This window comes from Macadamia integrifolia, chromosome 9 (assembly GCF_013358625.1).
Source record: "Macadamia integrifolia cultivar HAES 741 chromosome 9, SCU_Mint_v3, whole genome shotgun sequence".
NCBI lineage: Eukaryota > Viridiplantae > Streptophyta > Magnoliopsida > Proteales > Proteaceae > Macadamia > Macadamia integrifolia.
This window is the reverse complement of record NC_056565.1, coordinates 1,949,031-1,966,913: the sequence shown is the minus strand read 5'-3', so window position 1 is coordinate 1,966,913 and position 17,883 is coordinate 1,949,031. Positions and strand designations below refer to the sequence as shown.

At 36.5% G+C, this 17,883-nt stretch overlaps 2 protein-coding genes across 4 annotated transcripts in view; both read left to right on the top strand.

The window, feature by feature from the left end:
- Positions 1–3,037: 3,037 nt before the first annotated feature.
- On the top strand, positions 3,038–7,158 carry LOC122088130 (haloacid dehalogenase-like hydrolase domain-containing protein 3). Its single transcript, XM_042657290.1, has 6 exons — positions 3,038–3,521; positions 3,610–3,716; positions 5,274–5,382; positions 5,479–5,640; positions 5,722–5,895; positions 6,905–7,158. The coding sequence occupies exons 1-6, from the start codon at positions 3,192–3,194 to the stop codon at positions 6,932–6,934; spliced, it is 912 nt and encodes a 303-aa protein (XP_042513224.1). The 5' UTR covers positions 3,038–3,191; the 3' UTR covers positions 6,935–7,158.
- Positions 7,159–11,884: 4,726 nt separating this feature from the next.
- Positions 11,885–17,883, top strand: part of LOC122089932 (kinesin-like protein KIN-7O) — a 75,304-nt gene continuing 69,305 nt past the window's right edge. For 2 of the 3 annotated variants that reach the window (XM_042659706.1, XM_042659705.1), the window contains exons 1-3: positions 11,887–12,157; positions 12,244–12,333; positions 15,514–15,632. In XM_042659706.1, coding sequence (XP_042515640.1) covers positions 12,025–12,157; positions 12,244–12,333; positions 15,514–15,632 — 342 coding nt within the window. In that variant the 5' untranslated portion in view covers positions 11,887–12,024. Of the gene's footprint in view, positions 12,158–12,243; positions 12,334–15,513; positions 15,633–17,883 lie in introns of all 3 variants that reach the window. The other variant, XR_006143372.1, reaches the window with a different exon arrangement.

The window sequence follows — 17,883 nt, the reverse complement described above, 5'->3', positions numbered from 1 at the left end:
ATGCACTAGTCATTTGTCACCATATTTCCACTTATGACCCACCATGTTAAGACATTTGGTGTTGTATCTTTCGGTTTTAATTAAAGTTATTAAAGTTGAATTTCATACACGGATTTTGAATTGCATTAAAACTTCATACATTCATTGATAATGACATTTTACCAAAAAGAAATTGATGTGAGATGAATAACAAATACTAGATTTTGAGCCTTAAAAATGTGGATCAAGTTTTCGTTCACCTATATTGAAGGATTTTGAGTCTTATTAAATATAGGAGTGAGTTTTTCTACACCCACAGTTAAGGGAGAATCCCTTGGTCAAAGGGTTCGAATGGTGTGAAGAAGGTATATGCATAGTAGAGGCATTTTCAATCACTCGTAATTAGAAGACGTACATTTATGGCCAATGATGGCGATTGTTTGGCCAGGCCTACTTGGGTTGACACCAAGCATGGCCTCGTCTGAACCTAAGCTTGGAATCACAACCCTAGCCCAACTTAGGCTCTGAAATTCGTTAGGTAGGTTTGGGTGGGCTTAAGTTTTCTGGTTGAAACTTGCACCCTTGGCTAGATGCTTAGGTCCACTTCTCACATATCAAGTTTCAGCTTAAATAGCTTAGAAAATCTGTAATCATGAGAGACTGCTTAGTAGTGATTTTGGTGTTATATGCATGCATAAACATAAATGGAGATGCATGCCAATACATGCAAGAGTATATATCTGAATTTGAATTAGACACTTGACAAGTGGCCTTTCTATACCATTCTTTCTCTGATGGTTAGAATTTCCCACATCATTTTATCATGTGGCAAACTTTTGTGGAACATCAAAGGAAACTTATCTGACAGGTTGTGTGTGCAATAGTCATAGATTAAAACTTAAAATTGGAATTGGCTGATTCAACTAGGAATGGATATGGGTTGGATTTTGATTGAATATGCTTTTATGTATACTGAGTCCAATCGAGTTAGGCAGAGTCAAGGGCAACCAACAAATTTGGAGAGGATCTAAATGAGAAAAAAAATTGCCTCTGCAACAATTTCACAAATTACGTAACAAGATTTATAGGCTCTACAATGCACATAGCCCATAGCACCATCAAATTAAAAGGGGTCCCTTAATTTATTTATTTTTTGGGTAAAACCCTTAAATATTATTGGACTACAATCTAAGAAAAGGAAAGTTTGTTTTTCTATTTTTGGTAGAAGAAAGGTGTTTACTTTGTGGTCTCTATAGTATGGAACAAGGCCTTGAATCCTTAGCATGGTGGCATAGTTCGCACTAAAATTTTATGAGCATTACATTTTGACATCCTACCAAACGCAATCTCTTCGGTATAAAAATGCTAAACTTGTTGAGGAATTAACTTAGAAACATTTTTTAAGGCACTATAACTGAAGTGAATTGAAATAATTTCGGTTAATTAAATGAAACAAAATCAATTTAAAATATATATATATATATATATTTAGTGAATGTTTTGTTTGGAATTAAAGTTTATGTCAGTGATATGTAAAATCATATGAGACCTGTATAGAATACCATTCGTAAATAAAGAAATTAAAAGAGAAGAAGAATTAATGATTTTCTAGAAAATTTTACCTAATAAGATATTATACTTAAAAATGATGTCGTACTAAATAAATTATATTGACTAATGACTTTTTAGTGCTCTTTTTTTTTCTTTCTTTTTTTTTTTTCAGGTAACAAAACGAAATTGCACTAAATTAAAACATGTTGACCCTGATTTTCTAGAAAATATGTTTATTTTCCTTCACTACTTTAATTGGTCATTTCCACTCCATTCATGTTATTTTCTCAGCAAAAAAATTGATATCACTACATACGTACAGGACTCTTAACATTATCACCTTATTATGTATTAATTATCAAAGAGTTGACTGGCTCATTAGCAAGTCTTTTATTCAACTCTCTTCTAACTAACTGGCATAGTGGGAATTTTATATATATATATATATATATCTATATATATTAGTTATTTTACTAGATATTGTTAGGTTACTACATCATCTTGTTAGATTATAATTATTCCAAAATTTGTTAAAGGGTCTCGGTTTATTTTTTGAATTTAACTTAAATAAAATTCTTCAAGTGATAAAATAAAGTTTTGAAAATCAAGAGACTACAAGATGATGTATAAATATGCACAAATGACTAAAAATGTCAATATATGAAAAAATAATTGATTAAATTAGATTCTGAAAATTGAAATATGACATGCGGTGAATAAAATTCGAAACTCTATCTAATAATCTGAATTATTATATAATCTTACCAGGTGGTTAAAATAGATGAATCACCGCTGATAAACTTACATAATAAAGTTTTACTTGTTGATTCTTAGTAAAAATAAAAATAAACGATTAATAATCACCTTAAGGCAGTGTTTGGTAGCAAAGAGAAGAAAAGAAAAGAAATGAGAAGAAAAAAGAATATAGAAAAGAGAAGAATAGAAAATAAATGAAATGGTAAGAAAATAAAAAATTATGTATGTTTGGTTACTATTAGAAGAAGAAAAAGTTTTTTGTATTTTTTTTTATTTTCTTGTGTATCTAATAAGTTTTTTTTTTTTTACAGTAAAAGAAAACTTTATCATTCCCAATGTGAATTTTGAAATTAAACAAAGAATTTTCTCTTGGTTTAAAATATACCAAGTATGATGAGAATTTCTTAAATCAAGTAAATAGCATAAATTTTTTCTTTTTCTTTTTCTTAACTACCAAACACAGCCTATGATCAAATTGTTATGAAAATGGTGGTATAGATCCTTAGAAAAAAAAAAAGTTTGCATCGCACCGATAATTTGCTAAATCGGCGGGTCCCATCTCAATTATTTAGAAACGATTCGATTCGATTTTATTTATTTATTTATTTTGATAAATATCGATGTGTCGACACGACCAGGCTGATTGATTGCAATGTGTTACATCGTTTTCCCGAATGACACGTGTCACATGATCCAATATTTTTTCATATCCAGAATATGCACCAAATAAATGCAGAAGCTAGAACCGTTTCAATTCTCAGAATCTCAAGGGCAAATGTGTGGAATTACGATTCCGAAGCTTTTGTGTTCTGGGCCACCACAGTGGCACTGCCCATTAACACTGGCACAGCAAACACAAACCTCTCTCCCTCTCTCTGTGTAAATGAAGATCAATTCAAACTTCCATGGCTGCAACGAGGACGAAGATGGCTAGGTTTTTGAAGAACTTGATCGATAAAAGATCGAATTTCCTTACTGGGTTTTGCTCCAATGGCCCTCTAGTGAAGAATCAGAAAAACCCATTTAAAGTTTTTGCATCTTCTTCATTCTCTTCTTCTTCTTCGGCTTCCACGAAAGAAGCAGAGATCGTAAACCCAAGAAGACTTGGTTTCGATTTCCTGGGAGCTAAGGATTATGAAGATTATAGGAGGTCTATGTACGGTGAGATCACTCACAAAGCTCTGTTCGTTGATGCTGTTGGGACTCTGGTCGTTCCCTCACAACCCATGGCTCAGGTCAGTAGATATGCATTCTTTGACTCTTACATCTCATCTCATCCTCTTTTCTCTCTGTAGATTTTGATTTACTTGTGTTGTTCTGCAGATATATAGACAGATTGGAGAGAAATATGGTGTACAGTACTCGGAGGTTGAGATATTAAATCGTTATAGGAGGGCTTATGAGCAGCCTTGGGGTAGATCTCGTTTAAGGTTTGTCTTCTTTAGTTTCTCTGTTTTATACAATTTTTCTGTTCTGGGTTCGACCATTTTTTGTGGGAATTTGGGAATTAAATTGTAATTATGTATACTCCTTTTGCTTTTTCATGCCTCCATTTTCATGGCTTTGAAAAAATTTCTATTAGTTTGTTTAAATTTCTTTTGCTGCTTTATTGTATGAATTATAGCAAACATATTTCATGTTTTATTCCAGCAGGAGGGGGAAAAAAAAAGAACAATTTTCTTTGATAGGCAGGCAAGAGAGAAAAAGAAAATTGAATGCCTTTTTCATAGTTACTACCTTTTTAATTGGTTAAATCATTTAGTTTCTGTTAACAAACTATTGAGCTTCCACGGAATGGGTATCTAATTTGTGATTACTGTCTTTTTTTTCTTGTGGGTTGGGTGGGGGAGGAGGGGTTCTTCATGTTCTGAAAAATCTATGTTGTTTCTATCTATTCATCTTTTGTGATATAAACATAAGGTAAAAGGCTGGGTATGCCGCCAGTGTACCCAGATCTGTGCCTATCTCTCTCCTCCTCCCCTTGGAAAAGTCCCCTATGCCCCTCCCATCCCACCCCTCCCATTGGTTGGGCCGCTAGCTCTAGGAAACCCAGCAGCATACCTAACCTCCTCCCCATAATTAGTAAAATGAAGAATTGAATCACTTTATATTCCAAGCGTGTTAAGAAGAAGCCAACTTATCTTTCTTCTTCTTTTTTGTTGAAATTTTTGTTCAATTGTTGATTGAACCTTAAATAAGTAACAGTCAGCTGACCTCATAAAAAGTAAAAGGTCCACTAACTTCAAGCAGTGCATATATCCTTCCATCTGAATTATTTGTTTGGTTATAGTTAGAGCTAGAGAAACCTGATCTTAAGTATCTTATTTAATTTTGGTTGGAAAATATTTCCCTGGCAACATTTACAGAACAGTTCTTTATCATTAATATGTGCTGGAGACTAAAGTGGTTTTCTTTTGGTGTTGTCAGAAAATATGGTTTTTTGTGGATGTAGTATTCAGTAATTCTATCTATAGAGGCTTGATTTTCTCAAAGATAGTTATTTAATAAGAAGGCGGGCGGGTGCTATCAACTATCTTTTCACTTGTTTAATGATGAGGGCATTTTATGTCATTCTGGGGAATGGGATTGAGTTGAGTTTTGAGTTTTACAGTTGAAAACTCTAGAACTCCATGCCTCCCACCCCAATCTGTTTAAATCATTTCCATATTAATATTTATCCATTGTTGTTGCAATGAAAAATTTACTGCCATTTTTGGTTGGTTATGGACTGGAAAAGAAGGGGGGGGTGGGGCAACGGTACGCACTGCCTTCTTAAACTTGGTAACTCAAGCGAACAGAATTTAAATTACTTGCGAAACATTTATTTTTGTTCAAAGCTCCGAAAATGCTATGTATCTCCTTCCAATTTTTGTATATAAATAAATTAAAAGGTAGACATATGTCCATATATATATATATATATAGAGAGAGAGAGAGAGAGAGAGATAAATATGTGGAATATTTTCCTGAGGTTGGCTGTAATGCAGATATGTGGATGATGGAAGACCCTTCTGGCAATTCATAGTTAGGTCCTCCACTGGGTGTTCAGATTCTCAGTACTTTGAAGAACTTTATAACTACTATACAACTGACAAGGTGAGGTGTCTGCATCAAAATTCTCTTCAGGTGCAGCACAAGCTCATATCATATATCTTTGTAGTTAATACATTCTTTATCTATATATGTCCACAGGCTTGGCACCTCTGTGATCCTGAGGCTGAGAAGGTATTTAAATCCCTTAAAAAAGCTGGTGTGAGAGTGGCTGTTGTGTCAAATTTTGATACACGGCTGCGGCCTCTTTTGCAAGCTCTGAATTGTGACCATTGGTTTGATGCCGTGGTAGTGTCTGCTGAGGTGAGTCAATTTTCGGGTGGCAACTTCAGTCATTGAGAAGCTTCTATTCAAATACTACATGTTATTTTTTTTTCCAAACAGATTGCAGCCGAGAAGCCAAACCCGACAATATTTCTGAAGGCATGTGAGTTGTTGGGAGTAAAACCTGAGGATGCTGTACACGTAGGGGATGACCGTAGGAATGACATATGGGGTGCCAGAGATGCTGGTTGTGATGCTTGGCTTTGGGGAAGTGAAGTTCACTCTTTCAAGGAGGTATATGGAGTTCGAATCTGCTGAATGTCATTGCTATTTGCTAACTTTTAGTTATTAATCATATAGCTTGGATTTTTATAATTCACATCTATCCTTCCCCTACCATAACACTGCCAGTCCTAAATTCTGCCCCAGTTTAGGATCTGGATAGATGTCAGTGGCTAATGTTGGAAACTAACCTGCTGTCTTCTAATAGCGATTTCATATCATATTTTTCGCAAAATACACTGCCCATGTACACTTTCTGTGCACATTTACTAGATTTGACTACAAATTGCATATCACTTTCTGTGCACATTTACTAGATTTGACTACAAATTGCATATGCTTGTTAGCTATTGGGCTCTGACTTGTTGGCTGGGAACTTATTTTCATTTGCTCTGCTCTTTGGTATCTCAACATTGTATAAGTTCAATTTTGTTTGGCTTTTTGAAATGGGCAAATTAAGACATGTATCATGAAGTTTTTTGCCCCATTATTTGAGATTGGAAGTTGAGTTAGGGGTCTTAGAATCAAGTTGCATTAGATGGGCTTATAGTGTAATACAAGAAAGTGAATGGGCCTGTGGTGCAATGGTTAAGTCCAACATGTTGGTCCCATGTTCAAAACTTGGAAACAGCCTCTCCTACGAAGCGGGGGGTAAGGCTGCTTACACAATGCCCATCCCAGATCTCGCTGTAGCGAGAGCCATGTGCACTAGGTATGACCTTTTTGTAGTGTAATACAAGAAGCTCTTGAGACTCCTTTTAGATGCATATGCGAAAAAAGGACTGAAGAAGATGTGGATGACTACCTTTTCATGGCTTTTGTGGCATTTGGTTCTGTTCGTCTTCCTCTTTGGAATGTTTGTCCCTCTAAAATGCTTGTGTGGAAATTTGCATCCTTGAGGGTTTAGAAACGCAATAATTAATCCTGTAAATTGGTAGCAGTATACAATAATGTTGAAGGCATTGGCCACATTATGTGTAGATATTTTTTTTATTGGCACTCATTGAAGTTTCTGGTGCAGGTTGCCCAAAGGATTGGGGTACATGTCTAAGGAAGTCAAATGTTGCCAACAGCTTGAATCGGTACTTTTGATAATGTATAGTTTTGTGTAATATCTGTTGTAGAAGGAAAACTAAGCTAAGCTAATGAGGGAAAATTTGTAGGAGGAGAACTTTGTATATAGGACAATGTTACTTTTGTCCTTTGCTTTTGTGTCTCAATACATTATCTGTGTAAGCATTGTTATCTAATGATGTACCCCTTGGTTTCACTACATATACCAGTTTCATTGGGTGAAGCTATAGGCAATATTCACTCTTTTGCTTAAAGCATGCCTACATTATCAACTAAGGCACTGTTTGACAACGTTTCGTTTTAGGCGTTTCTGTGTTTTTCTGTTTCAGGAAACGGAGAAATGGGAGCAAAAGCATTTGGTAACTACGTTTCGTTTTACCTATTTTGAAACATAGAAATAGAAATTTATAACTATTTATGGTTCAAGAAACGGGTTTGACGACGCTCGTTTCGCCTTTTCCGGAAACGATAACTTGAGCTAAAAAATGAACCCCAAGCCCGATGAAATTACCCTCTTTCATGATTGAAGACATAACCTCTCGATTGTTCAAGGTAGATTGTACTCCTCTACTCAGCCGCGACTGCAAGTACCTCCCATGATTCCCTCCCAAGATGCAAGTCCCGTGAAGGCCTACGAAGGCTCTTGTGAAGGAACAAGACTTGTATTCTCAAGTTGCAAAGATTCGTCTTCTGTTATGCAAAGAAGGTTACCCTCTTTTGTTGTAAATCTGGAAGTGGGTGGGCTACAAAAGGTCTTCCAAAGAAATCGTGGGAGCAACTTCTACCTCCGATTCTCGAACCTAAAGGCGTTGTGCGACTGGAGGCACTAGGAAGGGATTCTGTTAAGTGTCCTCGGTTCCAGAAACGACTGTTATCAAACATCATTGCATGCGGGAAATGTTTTGAGAAACAAGGTTTATCAAACACCTAAATTTTCGTTTCTGTTCCTATAAATGACAGAAACGTTGTCAAACGGTGCCTAAATTGCCACTCTGTTCCAACCTTGGGGAAAGTGAATAATGTTTGTTTGTTCTTACTTCTCACCATCCAAAACTGTAAAGAAGTTACTATATTATAACTGAAACCATTAAACAGGGGTAAAGTCAACGGAATTACCTCCATTATATTGAACCAAACCAACCATTGCTCTTTCCAAACGATATTGAAATCTCCACCTATGTTGCATTTGGGCAATACTAACCAAGTGCAAATGACGCACTAGGTGCGCCGCAAGGGGAGGGAGTCCATGTTGGATATGTATGTCTATCAAACTCAACTTATTAATAAGATTGTTTAATTTCATTTATGCATGGGATTTTTTTATTTGGCCTGTAAATTGTTCCATGGGTTTTCTCCAAAAATTGTTCTCAGCTAGGGTCAGAATTGGGCATCATGTTCATATAATTGTTACATTGTATGATATTAGGGATTTGATTCTAATACATAAGTGTGAGTATACATACTATGTGCGTATAGAAAATAATCTGGTACGAATCTCGCATGTATTACTTCCAGTTGTGTGAGGATAAGATTCGTACCCGTCGTTAGACCTTTGACCTTTGACTTTTGACTTGAGAGATCTTATTTGTTGCAGTGTTATATCACGTGTTTCAGTAAACCAATGTTGGCGTCTAATGGACTATATATCGATATGTTGGACATCTGGTCCCACGTTGTTAATGAAAGAGATCATCAACATGGGATCCACTATCCTTAATTGGGGAATATCAAGAAGACAATGTCTGTGCTTGGGTGAACAAAAATATGATACTAGTGTCATTTTTGTAAATTATTTACAAATTTATTTTCTAATATGAAAATAATATTTTATTTATTTAAATTTTATTTGAAATATTTTTTGGATGTCTAATCATGTTCATAGAATCTTTGAAATAGATATGTACAATGAGTTGAGGTTAGACAATATTAAATTATATGTCCTACAACTCATTATAGGATATTGGAAAAACTAGAAGGTCTTATATGCAAATTAAAAAGCTAATATTACATGACAATATTTTGGGAACAATAAATGATTGATTATCTTTTTATTTATGGTATTGAATAAAATAAAATTTGATTATATTGTCACCCATAATAAAAAAGATCGCATTCATTTTTAGATTCAACCTATTCCCACATTTAATTAAAAGCGAAGTAGTTCAATTTTGGAAATTGTTATCTACGACAAAGATTTGGCATTCTTGGTTTAGAAAACAAATATTGGACCAAAGGAGGAAACCCTAGAAGGGGTTTTACCATAAAATGGACAAGGGAGAGAGAGCCATGGTTTTTTTGGAAGCTCCTCTCTCCCCTCCCACATTTTTCTCTCTCCCTCCCTTATCTCCATTGTGAGTGTGAGTGTGTGTGAAGAAGAAAATTATTGTGGATTGCTCTTCTCCAATTGAATGTGGATTGTAGTTTCAAAGTGTTGAAATAATTCAATCTCTATGGTTGATCAAGTGTGGAAAAATTATTATCTGAATGAGGAACTTCTATTGCGTTTCTAAAGCAAGCCGTTTCATTCCTAAGTAATTTATTTTTGTATGATTATTTCGAATGCATGATGCCAATCTGATTCATTCCATTGTGCAATTGGGTTCCCTCTAACAGTCCAAACGCCACACCATTATGGGTGTAATCGACCACTGCCCCGTCAAAACTTCTAACCTTCACTAGGTCTTAGTGGTACCACACCATGGAGACATAAAGTCCCATACTAATGGTACTAAAGAGGGTGTTATCAAGCGAGCAAAGAATGAAGCATTTGGTCTGCTGGTTGATCTCTTCCCCAGCAAAAGTATGTGGCACCATTTTCCCACTCCATATGTTATGGAATCAATGAGTAAACGGGGTAGAGTTGGGAAGGAACTCTTACGGGGTGTTTGGTTTGGTAAATCAAATGGTGTACGTATCGGATATGAATGTCAATCTTTTGATAGACATTCTTCTGAATTATGTTTCTTTCTGAAAAATTGTTTGGTTGCCTTAAGGCTAGTACATGTTTCTCGCGGGTTGAGATATTGGCTTCCGTAGAGAATGTCTTTCCGCTTTCTCCTTTTATACTATGTGATAAAAAAGTGCTCAAATCTGAGTTTAAGTGTTGAGGTAAACTCATATTTGGAACACATCCTTTGTATATATGGTTATTCATGGGAAGTAGGATGCTCACTTATGAGGGTCATCCTAGTGGAACCAAACAACTCCAAAAATTAAGAATTATCATTCTAAAGAATGTCATCCCAAAGATTTACTGAACCAAACACCCCCTACAAGTTCCAACAACCCCTCCAAATGAAAGAAATTTCGCTGCTACCACACTCAACTGTAACCTCTACTGGTAGACAAAGAAATGGAATCTAAAAAGGTATTTGTGAAACTAAGGGGAAAGGTGAATTATTCAATTTCATTGGCTTTCAATTAAGGTTACACTACTTGGTTGCAACCCATGCAGCATCCAAAATTTCCCCCTCCAAACTGCTTTTGCTCAAAGGACCAACTCCTAGGGCTCAATACAACTGCAATCCCTCCAAATGAGAAACCAGTGTAAAGGAAGTAGTTAAAGGGGGTGATGGCTATCCCCCCACCAAAAGATGGAAAGTATGGGTACTTGGTCACCATCGCTCTACTAAAGCTTGAGCAAGCCAATCTACAATACCAAGATTTTAAAACCTTACGGATATAAATGGATAGTCGAAAATATGAATTCGGTTTCACATCAGTATTCGTTTAGAGATATCCATATATGGTCAAAGGGTATCCGGATCCGAATTTGAATTATTTGGAAAATAATTGTTCTGTCTGATTAGATAATCAATTATTTAATTAAATTTTAATTTATTAATGATTTCAAGGATTCCTAAAGTATAGACAAATTCTAGAGAATGAGGAAAATAGCCAAGACAACTTAGAAGGATGGACAGAGAGACCAAATTGTATTCATTGAGGGAGAGGGGGAGGAAGGTCCGGATTACACAAGTTAGAGATGTAAACAGATAGTTGAAAATTCGAATTCGATTCGCATCTGTATTTATTTAGAAGTATCTATCTAATCAGGGAATATCCAGAGCTAATCGCATCCGATCTATTTATGTCCCTACTTAAAACTAGTGAAGTGGATTCATGGTTTGAGGAAGCTGATCAGAATCAGCCGATAGCTATTATAATTTTGGCCGATTTCGAATCAATTGATTTGTATTAGATTTCTAGTGTTCAGGCCAAGTCTAGTTGATTCCCAGCCGATTTTTTGTCTGATCCCATTTCTGATTCCACTTGTTTGAACCGTGAGTGGATTTGTTGACTTGATTTGTCAAATGGAAAAAAAAATAAGCCAGCCTGCCCAATTGTTAAATGTGTTGGACTCAAATACCGCTCGATTAATAAGCAGGTGTTATGATGCTAGGTACTGGACTTATAGTCACCCGAAAAAAATCCTCTGCCATGGGTGCGGTGGAGCTGCGAGCATCCGATAGCCGGCATGGCATTAGGGTATGTGCCGATATCATCTCAGCCGTTCGATGTTCTCTGCATCACTACACCCATGGCAGAGGATGTGACCCTCACTCACCCAACAGGGACCAACCGAATACTGTGACCATGTGATCAACTGATAACTAATTGTTTATAGCTTTGAATAGCCCAATTAAGCCATTTTGCTTTGTTGTAGTCTAGAAAGTTTATAGTCCGTTTAAAGCCTCTTTACCTTGAAGTCTTGAATTCGATTATGGACTGACAAACGAACGACTGACTGACTAAATAAAAATGTGTCAATTCTCTTGTCTACTCGACTGGATTACTTATAAATGCGTGGAAATTTCGCATGACCTTAAATTTCTGACAGACCGATTTGACCCGATAGAAATCAACTAAGCTGATCGGTGCCGGTGGACAACTATAAGGTTGTTTTGGTAAATTCAGTTTCTGACATTCGAAACCCTCGAGGCGCGGCGGGAAACACAGCCTGAACAGAGAATTTCTTTCGACCCTAAACTCCAAAAGGGTCTTGGTTTCTAGAATTTCTCATTTCCGTCGAGGCAAATCATCTCGCTGTGCTTCACAGATCCGCAAATGGAGAAGTCCGAGAGGATCTATGTCACTGTCCGCTCTAGACCTCTTTCTCCGGAGGACGCAAAGGCGAGTCCCTGGAGAATCTCCGGCAAATCCATCTCCCTCGCTAACCAGTCCACCAAATTCGAATTCGGTACCTCTTGTCTACTTCTTTTCTTCCCCAAATCTCTGCAAATTTACCTTCTAGTGTTTTTGAAAATTTTTTCTTCTATACTTCAGATCAAATATTCGGAGAAGAGTGCAAGACTGCGCTAGTCTACGAAGCTCGGACCAGAGATATAGTTGCCGCTGCAGTTCGTGGTTTCAACGGTATGTATGCTGATTGTGAACTGTTAATTTCGGTTTTCAATTGTTTATGTTTTTGCGTTTTGGATTTGGATCATAATTGACGGTGAATCTAGTGCGTTATTTTGTTTAATTTGTCTACTACCATTTGGTTCATTTGGTATCTGTTGTTCTGTAGGAAGTAGGTAAAACTTCAGGCTTCTTTCGGTGGGGAAGTGAGTATGGTTTACGTTCTATAAAATTAGAACTAATGCAATGAAAAAATCTGGCTCATTTGCAATAAGTTTATCAGGGGGAAAAAGGGTAGCCCTTTAACATGTCAAAGGGGAAAGGATAGATGTATTTAATTGAAAGGGAAGGTTAAATAACTTGTGTTAATTGAGTCCCACACATCCACAACATGTACAGAAATCTCATATGATTAGTAATGATGAAAAAGTCCACTACATCTGGTTTATGCATCTAAGAGCAAAATCCAGCCTGCACTTGGCAGCACAGCATGAATCTGAACCTTGGTAACATGGCGTCCTAGATAGAAAACTACGTAGAGGGTCTCTACATGCTTATATATTCTTTTATTTCGTTCCCCCCAATAAGATCAATATCACAACCAATGAGGCCTGCAAGTTTCACATCTAAGTAATACCCGATCTGATAGTTTACGATATTTCTATATATCTAACAATTTAACAACAACATTCTAGTAAAAGATATTTTTAGATATTGGTAGTTGTAAAGAGTTTTGAGCGTTAAAAGTCAGGTCTAGATTTGTTGGGACCCTTATGCTATGGACATTAAAATTTCAAATCTTCCCGCCATACACTTTCTGTGTGCTCTTTGGATTCCGAAGAGGCTAAATCCTCATTTTCATCTGCGGATATAGGCGAACGCATAAGAAAGATGAATTGTTGACCCACTCAACAAGAGGATGAACTTGACAATTTCACACTTAAGAGATTGAGCTCGTCAGTGATATTTTCCATGGTGTCTAGAGAAGCCAGCTTTGAACATGACATTTGTACCCAAGGAAAGTTCTGGCAGGATGTTTCCGGGAAGCCCGGTTGAGGAGAGAAGGTTTTGGGGAAATGGGATCCTGTGGAGTCTTTCCCGTTCTTTGGTTTTTTGGAAGGTGGATACCTTTGAGTTTGTGGCTAGACATAGACCAAGACGCAAGAATGAGGGGTTAGTGCTCTTACCTCACCTTATAGCTAAGATAAAGATAAATTGTAGGTCAAGCAAGAAAAAGGGACAGGCCCTACAAAGAGATGGTCTCATTGGTCTTGGCCTTAGGCTTGAAAGTGTGAGAGCGCTTTCTCATTGGTAATCATCGAACTGCGGAGTTTAAGAGCTCTGCTATTTGATTGTGTCAAAGAAATAGATCCAATTTCGAGCATGGTCACAAAATCACTACGGGATTGTGTTGGGACAAAAACCCACTTTTCGAGAGAATGGCCTTCCAGAACTTGAAGACGGTGACACCTTCGTCATCTTGTACAATAAAGAAAGGCGAAGCCAGATAGATTGGATGTGAAAAGCACCAACACAAGAGGCACTGTCAAGCGTTATCCTAAGGTGTATGTTTGTGGCTTTCCCTCTTTCCTTATCGGCCTAGTGTTGGCTTAATGCACTTCCCTATCTCGGTCCTTGCTCTCACCCAGAGAATTGACTACACGAAGGAAGGGGCTTTAAGTGGGGTGGAGGGAGACGAGATATGCTTGCATCAAAATTCCTTTGCCCCAATACTTTCTATTGTAGTTCAATCATAAGCTGACCTTATTTTCTCCTAAATAATTGATTGATCGATGCGTTCCCATCCATCCCCATGTTGTACATCATTTATACACATATAGAGATTATTACTTTAGTCGATCAATAGTCAGTGGTATGGGGCCGGGTCTACTTTCCTCCACATCTTCTCTTCGATTAGTAGCATATGCTGACACTGATTGGGCAGGGAGTCAGGATGATCGGAGGTCTACTACAGGCTATTGCATCTTTCTTGGAGAAGCAGCAATGACCTTAGAAAACCAAGCAACTCCATAGCGCCAAAAGGCGCCCTTTGTGTGTCGTTGCTCGGTGGGTAGTAGGGCCGAAGTTTGTTAGATTGTTGGTCCGTAGCCTCGCCCTCCCTAGGGGAGGCTCGGGTAACTTGCCCCCTGATCTTTTGTGGAAAACAAGGCGGCTCATCCCGCTCAACTGCTTACCGCTAGAGAACGTGAGAGTGCTTCTTGCTCTAATTCTCAGGCGGTGGGTTTGGTAAAAACAGGATGATATGTTGGTTCAGGAAAACCTAGAGATGTTCGTTCGGCATAGGATTCTTCAGATGAAAGTAAATGTTGAGGCGGAGGCTCGGCTTATGAGTGGGCTTACTCCAATGCTCTGAGAGGGGTCTCTCAACCTGATCACATACTCATTTTCAAAGATACATTGGGTATTTACGAAGAGGTGACACCCTTCTACGAGAGAAATTAGGTCACAATTCTTAACAAATAGAGAAGATAGTTAGTCAAATGTAGTCTTAGTGCAGGCAACCTTGATTCCTTACTATAATATATTATTGTTTTCTTTTTTTATTCTAATCTAATGAATAATAGTTTTATTAACGGGTCTTTTTAGAAGTACATGACTACTATCAACCGATGGTAGCTATGATTAAGCCCACTGTTGTTCCACTTAGCCCTAGATGTTACGATATAAAATAATGATAAAGATTAGCAATTACGTGATACCTTAATTACGATATCCTACGGTATTTAACTATGACTCAACTGTCATGTTATTACTCTTAAGATGGATTGTCTTCATATTCTGAACCTTGTTTTCAATAACCAGTTGGATAAGAATAATGAGTCAGAAAATCTTTAAAGTTATGACTAAGAATCGAACATAGCCATGGATATCTAATATGAAGTGCCAAAGGCTTGCGTATTTAAGCAAGCGACCAGTTTGGATAAAACAATATGCACATACAGCTTGCATGTCTCATCAAAATTGCGAAATAGGAATTGACAAGATGAGAAACTACGAGAAACTACAGTAGAAAGTAGAAGCACTAGTTCTCTTACCGTCGCTTGATGGAACCAGGTCGTTATATCTTCTTTGCTTAATGATCTTATTATATGGTTTATCTTTTTCATATCTTTCATTTTGATCCTAACCTAAATCAACGTTAAGTCCTTGTTTTCCTCTTTTACTTCTTCACAGGCACAGTATTTGCATACGGACAAACTAATAGTGGAAAAACACATACAATGCGAGGGTCAGCTACTGAACCAGGGGTTATCCCTCTTGCAGTTCATGATTTATTTCAGATCATAGAAGAGGTAGCTGTTCACATGTCAACAAATGATTGCTGATAAACTCTGTTTTCCTTGCTTGTAAGATTCACCTATGTGGAAATATCTATCTTTTTGTCAGACATGGTGGATGGTTTCTCCATAATAAAAGCTTTTTTTTTTTGGGGGGGGGGGATACAGTGGAACTTATTCACCTTAAGTTATCCTAAAAGAGCTCAAATAAGGTATGGAAACTTGCTATGTGATGCTGATAAAAATACAGCTGATGCAAGTCAGATTGCAGATGAAATGCTTATCTCTTTTTGGTGGCTTCAAGAAAAGGAATTGATTGAAATCTGATGAAGCACCAAAATTAGCGAGATTGCAGAAATCTATGGTCTAATCAATTGGAGAAAATCAGCAAAAAATTTATCTAAAGTTTATGGAAGATTAAGGTCAAAAGAAACATAGATTGATAACAAGCAATAGGATTTAAATACCAACTGATACTGTCCTTTGCTTTTCTGTAGGGTTAATTTGGGGTGGTCTAAACTTTTCCGTTTTGTTTGCTTTTGGTGTCATTTGAAAGGTTTAAGTCACCTAATCAACAAGACCAAGCTCTTGCAATTTTGATTTGTATCAGGAAAGTTATGATTGATTCATTGAAGTTAGTTTGTTGCAAGATTTTTATTTTTAGTTGTTAAGTTACTTTGGGTTCAAGTGAGGTTATTTATTGTGGAGATCAGAATTAGGAGTTTGATTCATTAAATATGAGGTTAATATTATTTCCTATCAATAATAGTTCTTAGTAAAACAGAGTATCTGATGCAGATTATAGTGAAGGGAAAGAAGGTTTGCAATTCTAGTACAAAACCTGCAGATTTTGTTTTAAGATCTCCTAGAAGATTTGATATGAAGATCATCTAGAAGCATAGTTGTCGCGGCGCCAAGGCGAACCAAGGCGGTGGAGGGGTGTCTAAGCGCTTAGGTGAGAAGGCGCACGCCTTGAGGCGAACAAGGCGACCAATTGTTATTTTTTATTTTTCCTATTTTCTAACATTATTTAGTAAGCTATATATACCTTGTATCATAAAAAATCAACATTAAGCAACATCAAGTCATTAAAAATCAACATTTAGCCATATTAAATTATAAAAAATTAACATTAAGTCATTAAGTTATAAAAAATAAAAATTGAGAGAAATGCTATGGTTTTATAACAAGTTTGACTGGTCAAATGATATTATTTTTACATGAGACTTTTTGTATCAGTTATAATATAAAATCAGCTTTCCAACAAGTCTAAGATTACTTAAATCTAAGTTGTAATGACAAAGTTATGCTCCGGTCAAACTTATTTTTAAGTGCGCGAATGCTGTTAAAATCGCCTGAATGAAAATAATTTTATGGATATCAAAACAAAAAATTATTTTACTGGACTTTTGGTTTTTAGCAATGTTTTAACATGATAGAATTTATAAAATTTTCATAATTGAGAAAAACTCCAGCATTTAAAAGTTGAAAATCGCCCCTATAACCAAAATCCAGTTTTTCTTGGACTGGGGGGTTGACTTTTTATCCTTTTGGAATTTGATTTTTAAACTATTTTTATTGGATTCAAATAGGGGGTATTTGCTTAGTTATGAATAATATCTAAGGAAATTCATTTACTTAAATGATATTTGGCATAAAAAAGTGCCAAAACATAAGGTGATATGCAGTGCAATAAGGCGAATGTCACCTAGGCCCCAGGAAAATCGCCTGGATGCCTAGGCGACGCCTTGGCGACTTCTTGACAACTATGTCTAGAAGATCACAAAAGATTGCGTGAAGAATATTCTACAGGATGTTTCAGCAGCCATTTTGGCAACCATGGACTCTTATTTAGTAGTTCATTTTATTGTAAATCCTAGCCATTCGGTTTCTTAGCAATTAAGTACTTTTGTTACTATTTTTACAGTTACTGGTTACTTTTTATTTTGGTGACTCTTCCTTAGCCATGGAGAGTTACTATTATTGTAAGGGACTCTACTACCATAATAGATGCTTCTGTTTTTTGTTTTTCATTGAGATTATAAATAAAAAGGGAGGGGCTGCTCTCTAGCCAACGATTTAGACAAAAAGAAAAGATGTCTTTTTATGCTGTTTTTCCTTGTGATATGCAAGATGGGCTGTGAGATGTGGTTGTAAAGTGACAGGCTTTGCATGGTCTGTATGATGCTGATCGAGGCTTAGGTGGGAATGGGATACCCATGTCATATCCATTTATTTTTAATTTCATATGTTTAAAAAAAAAAAA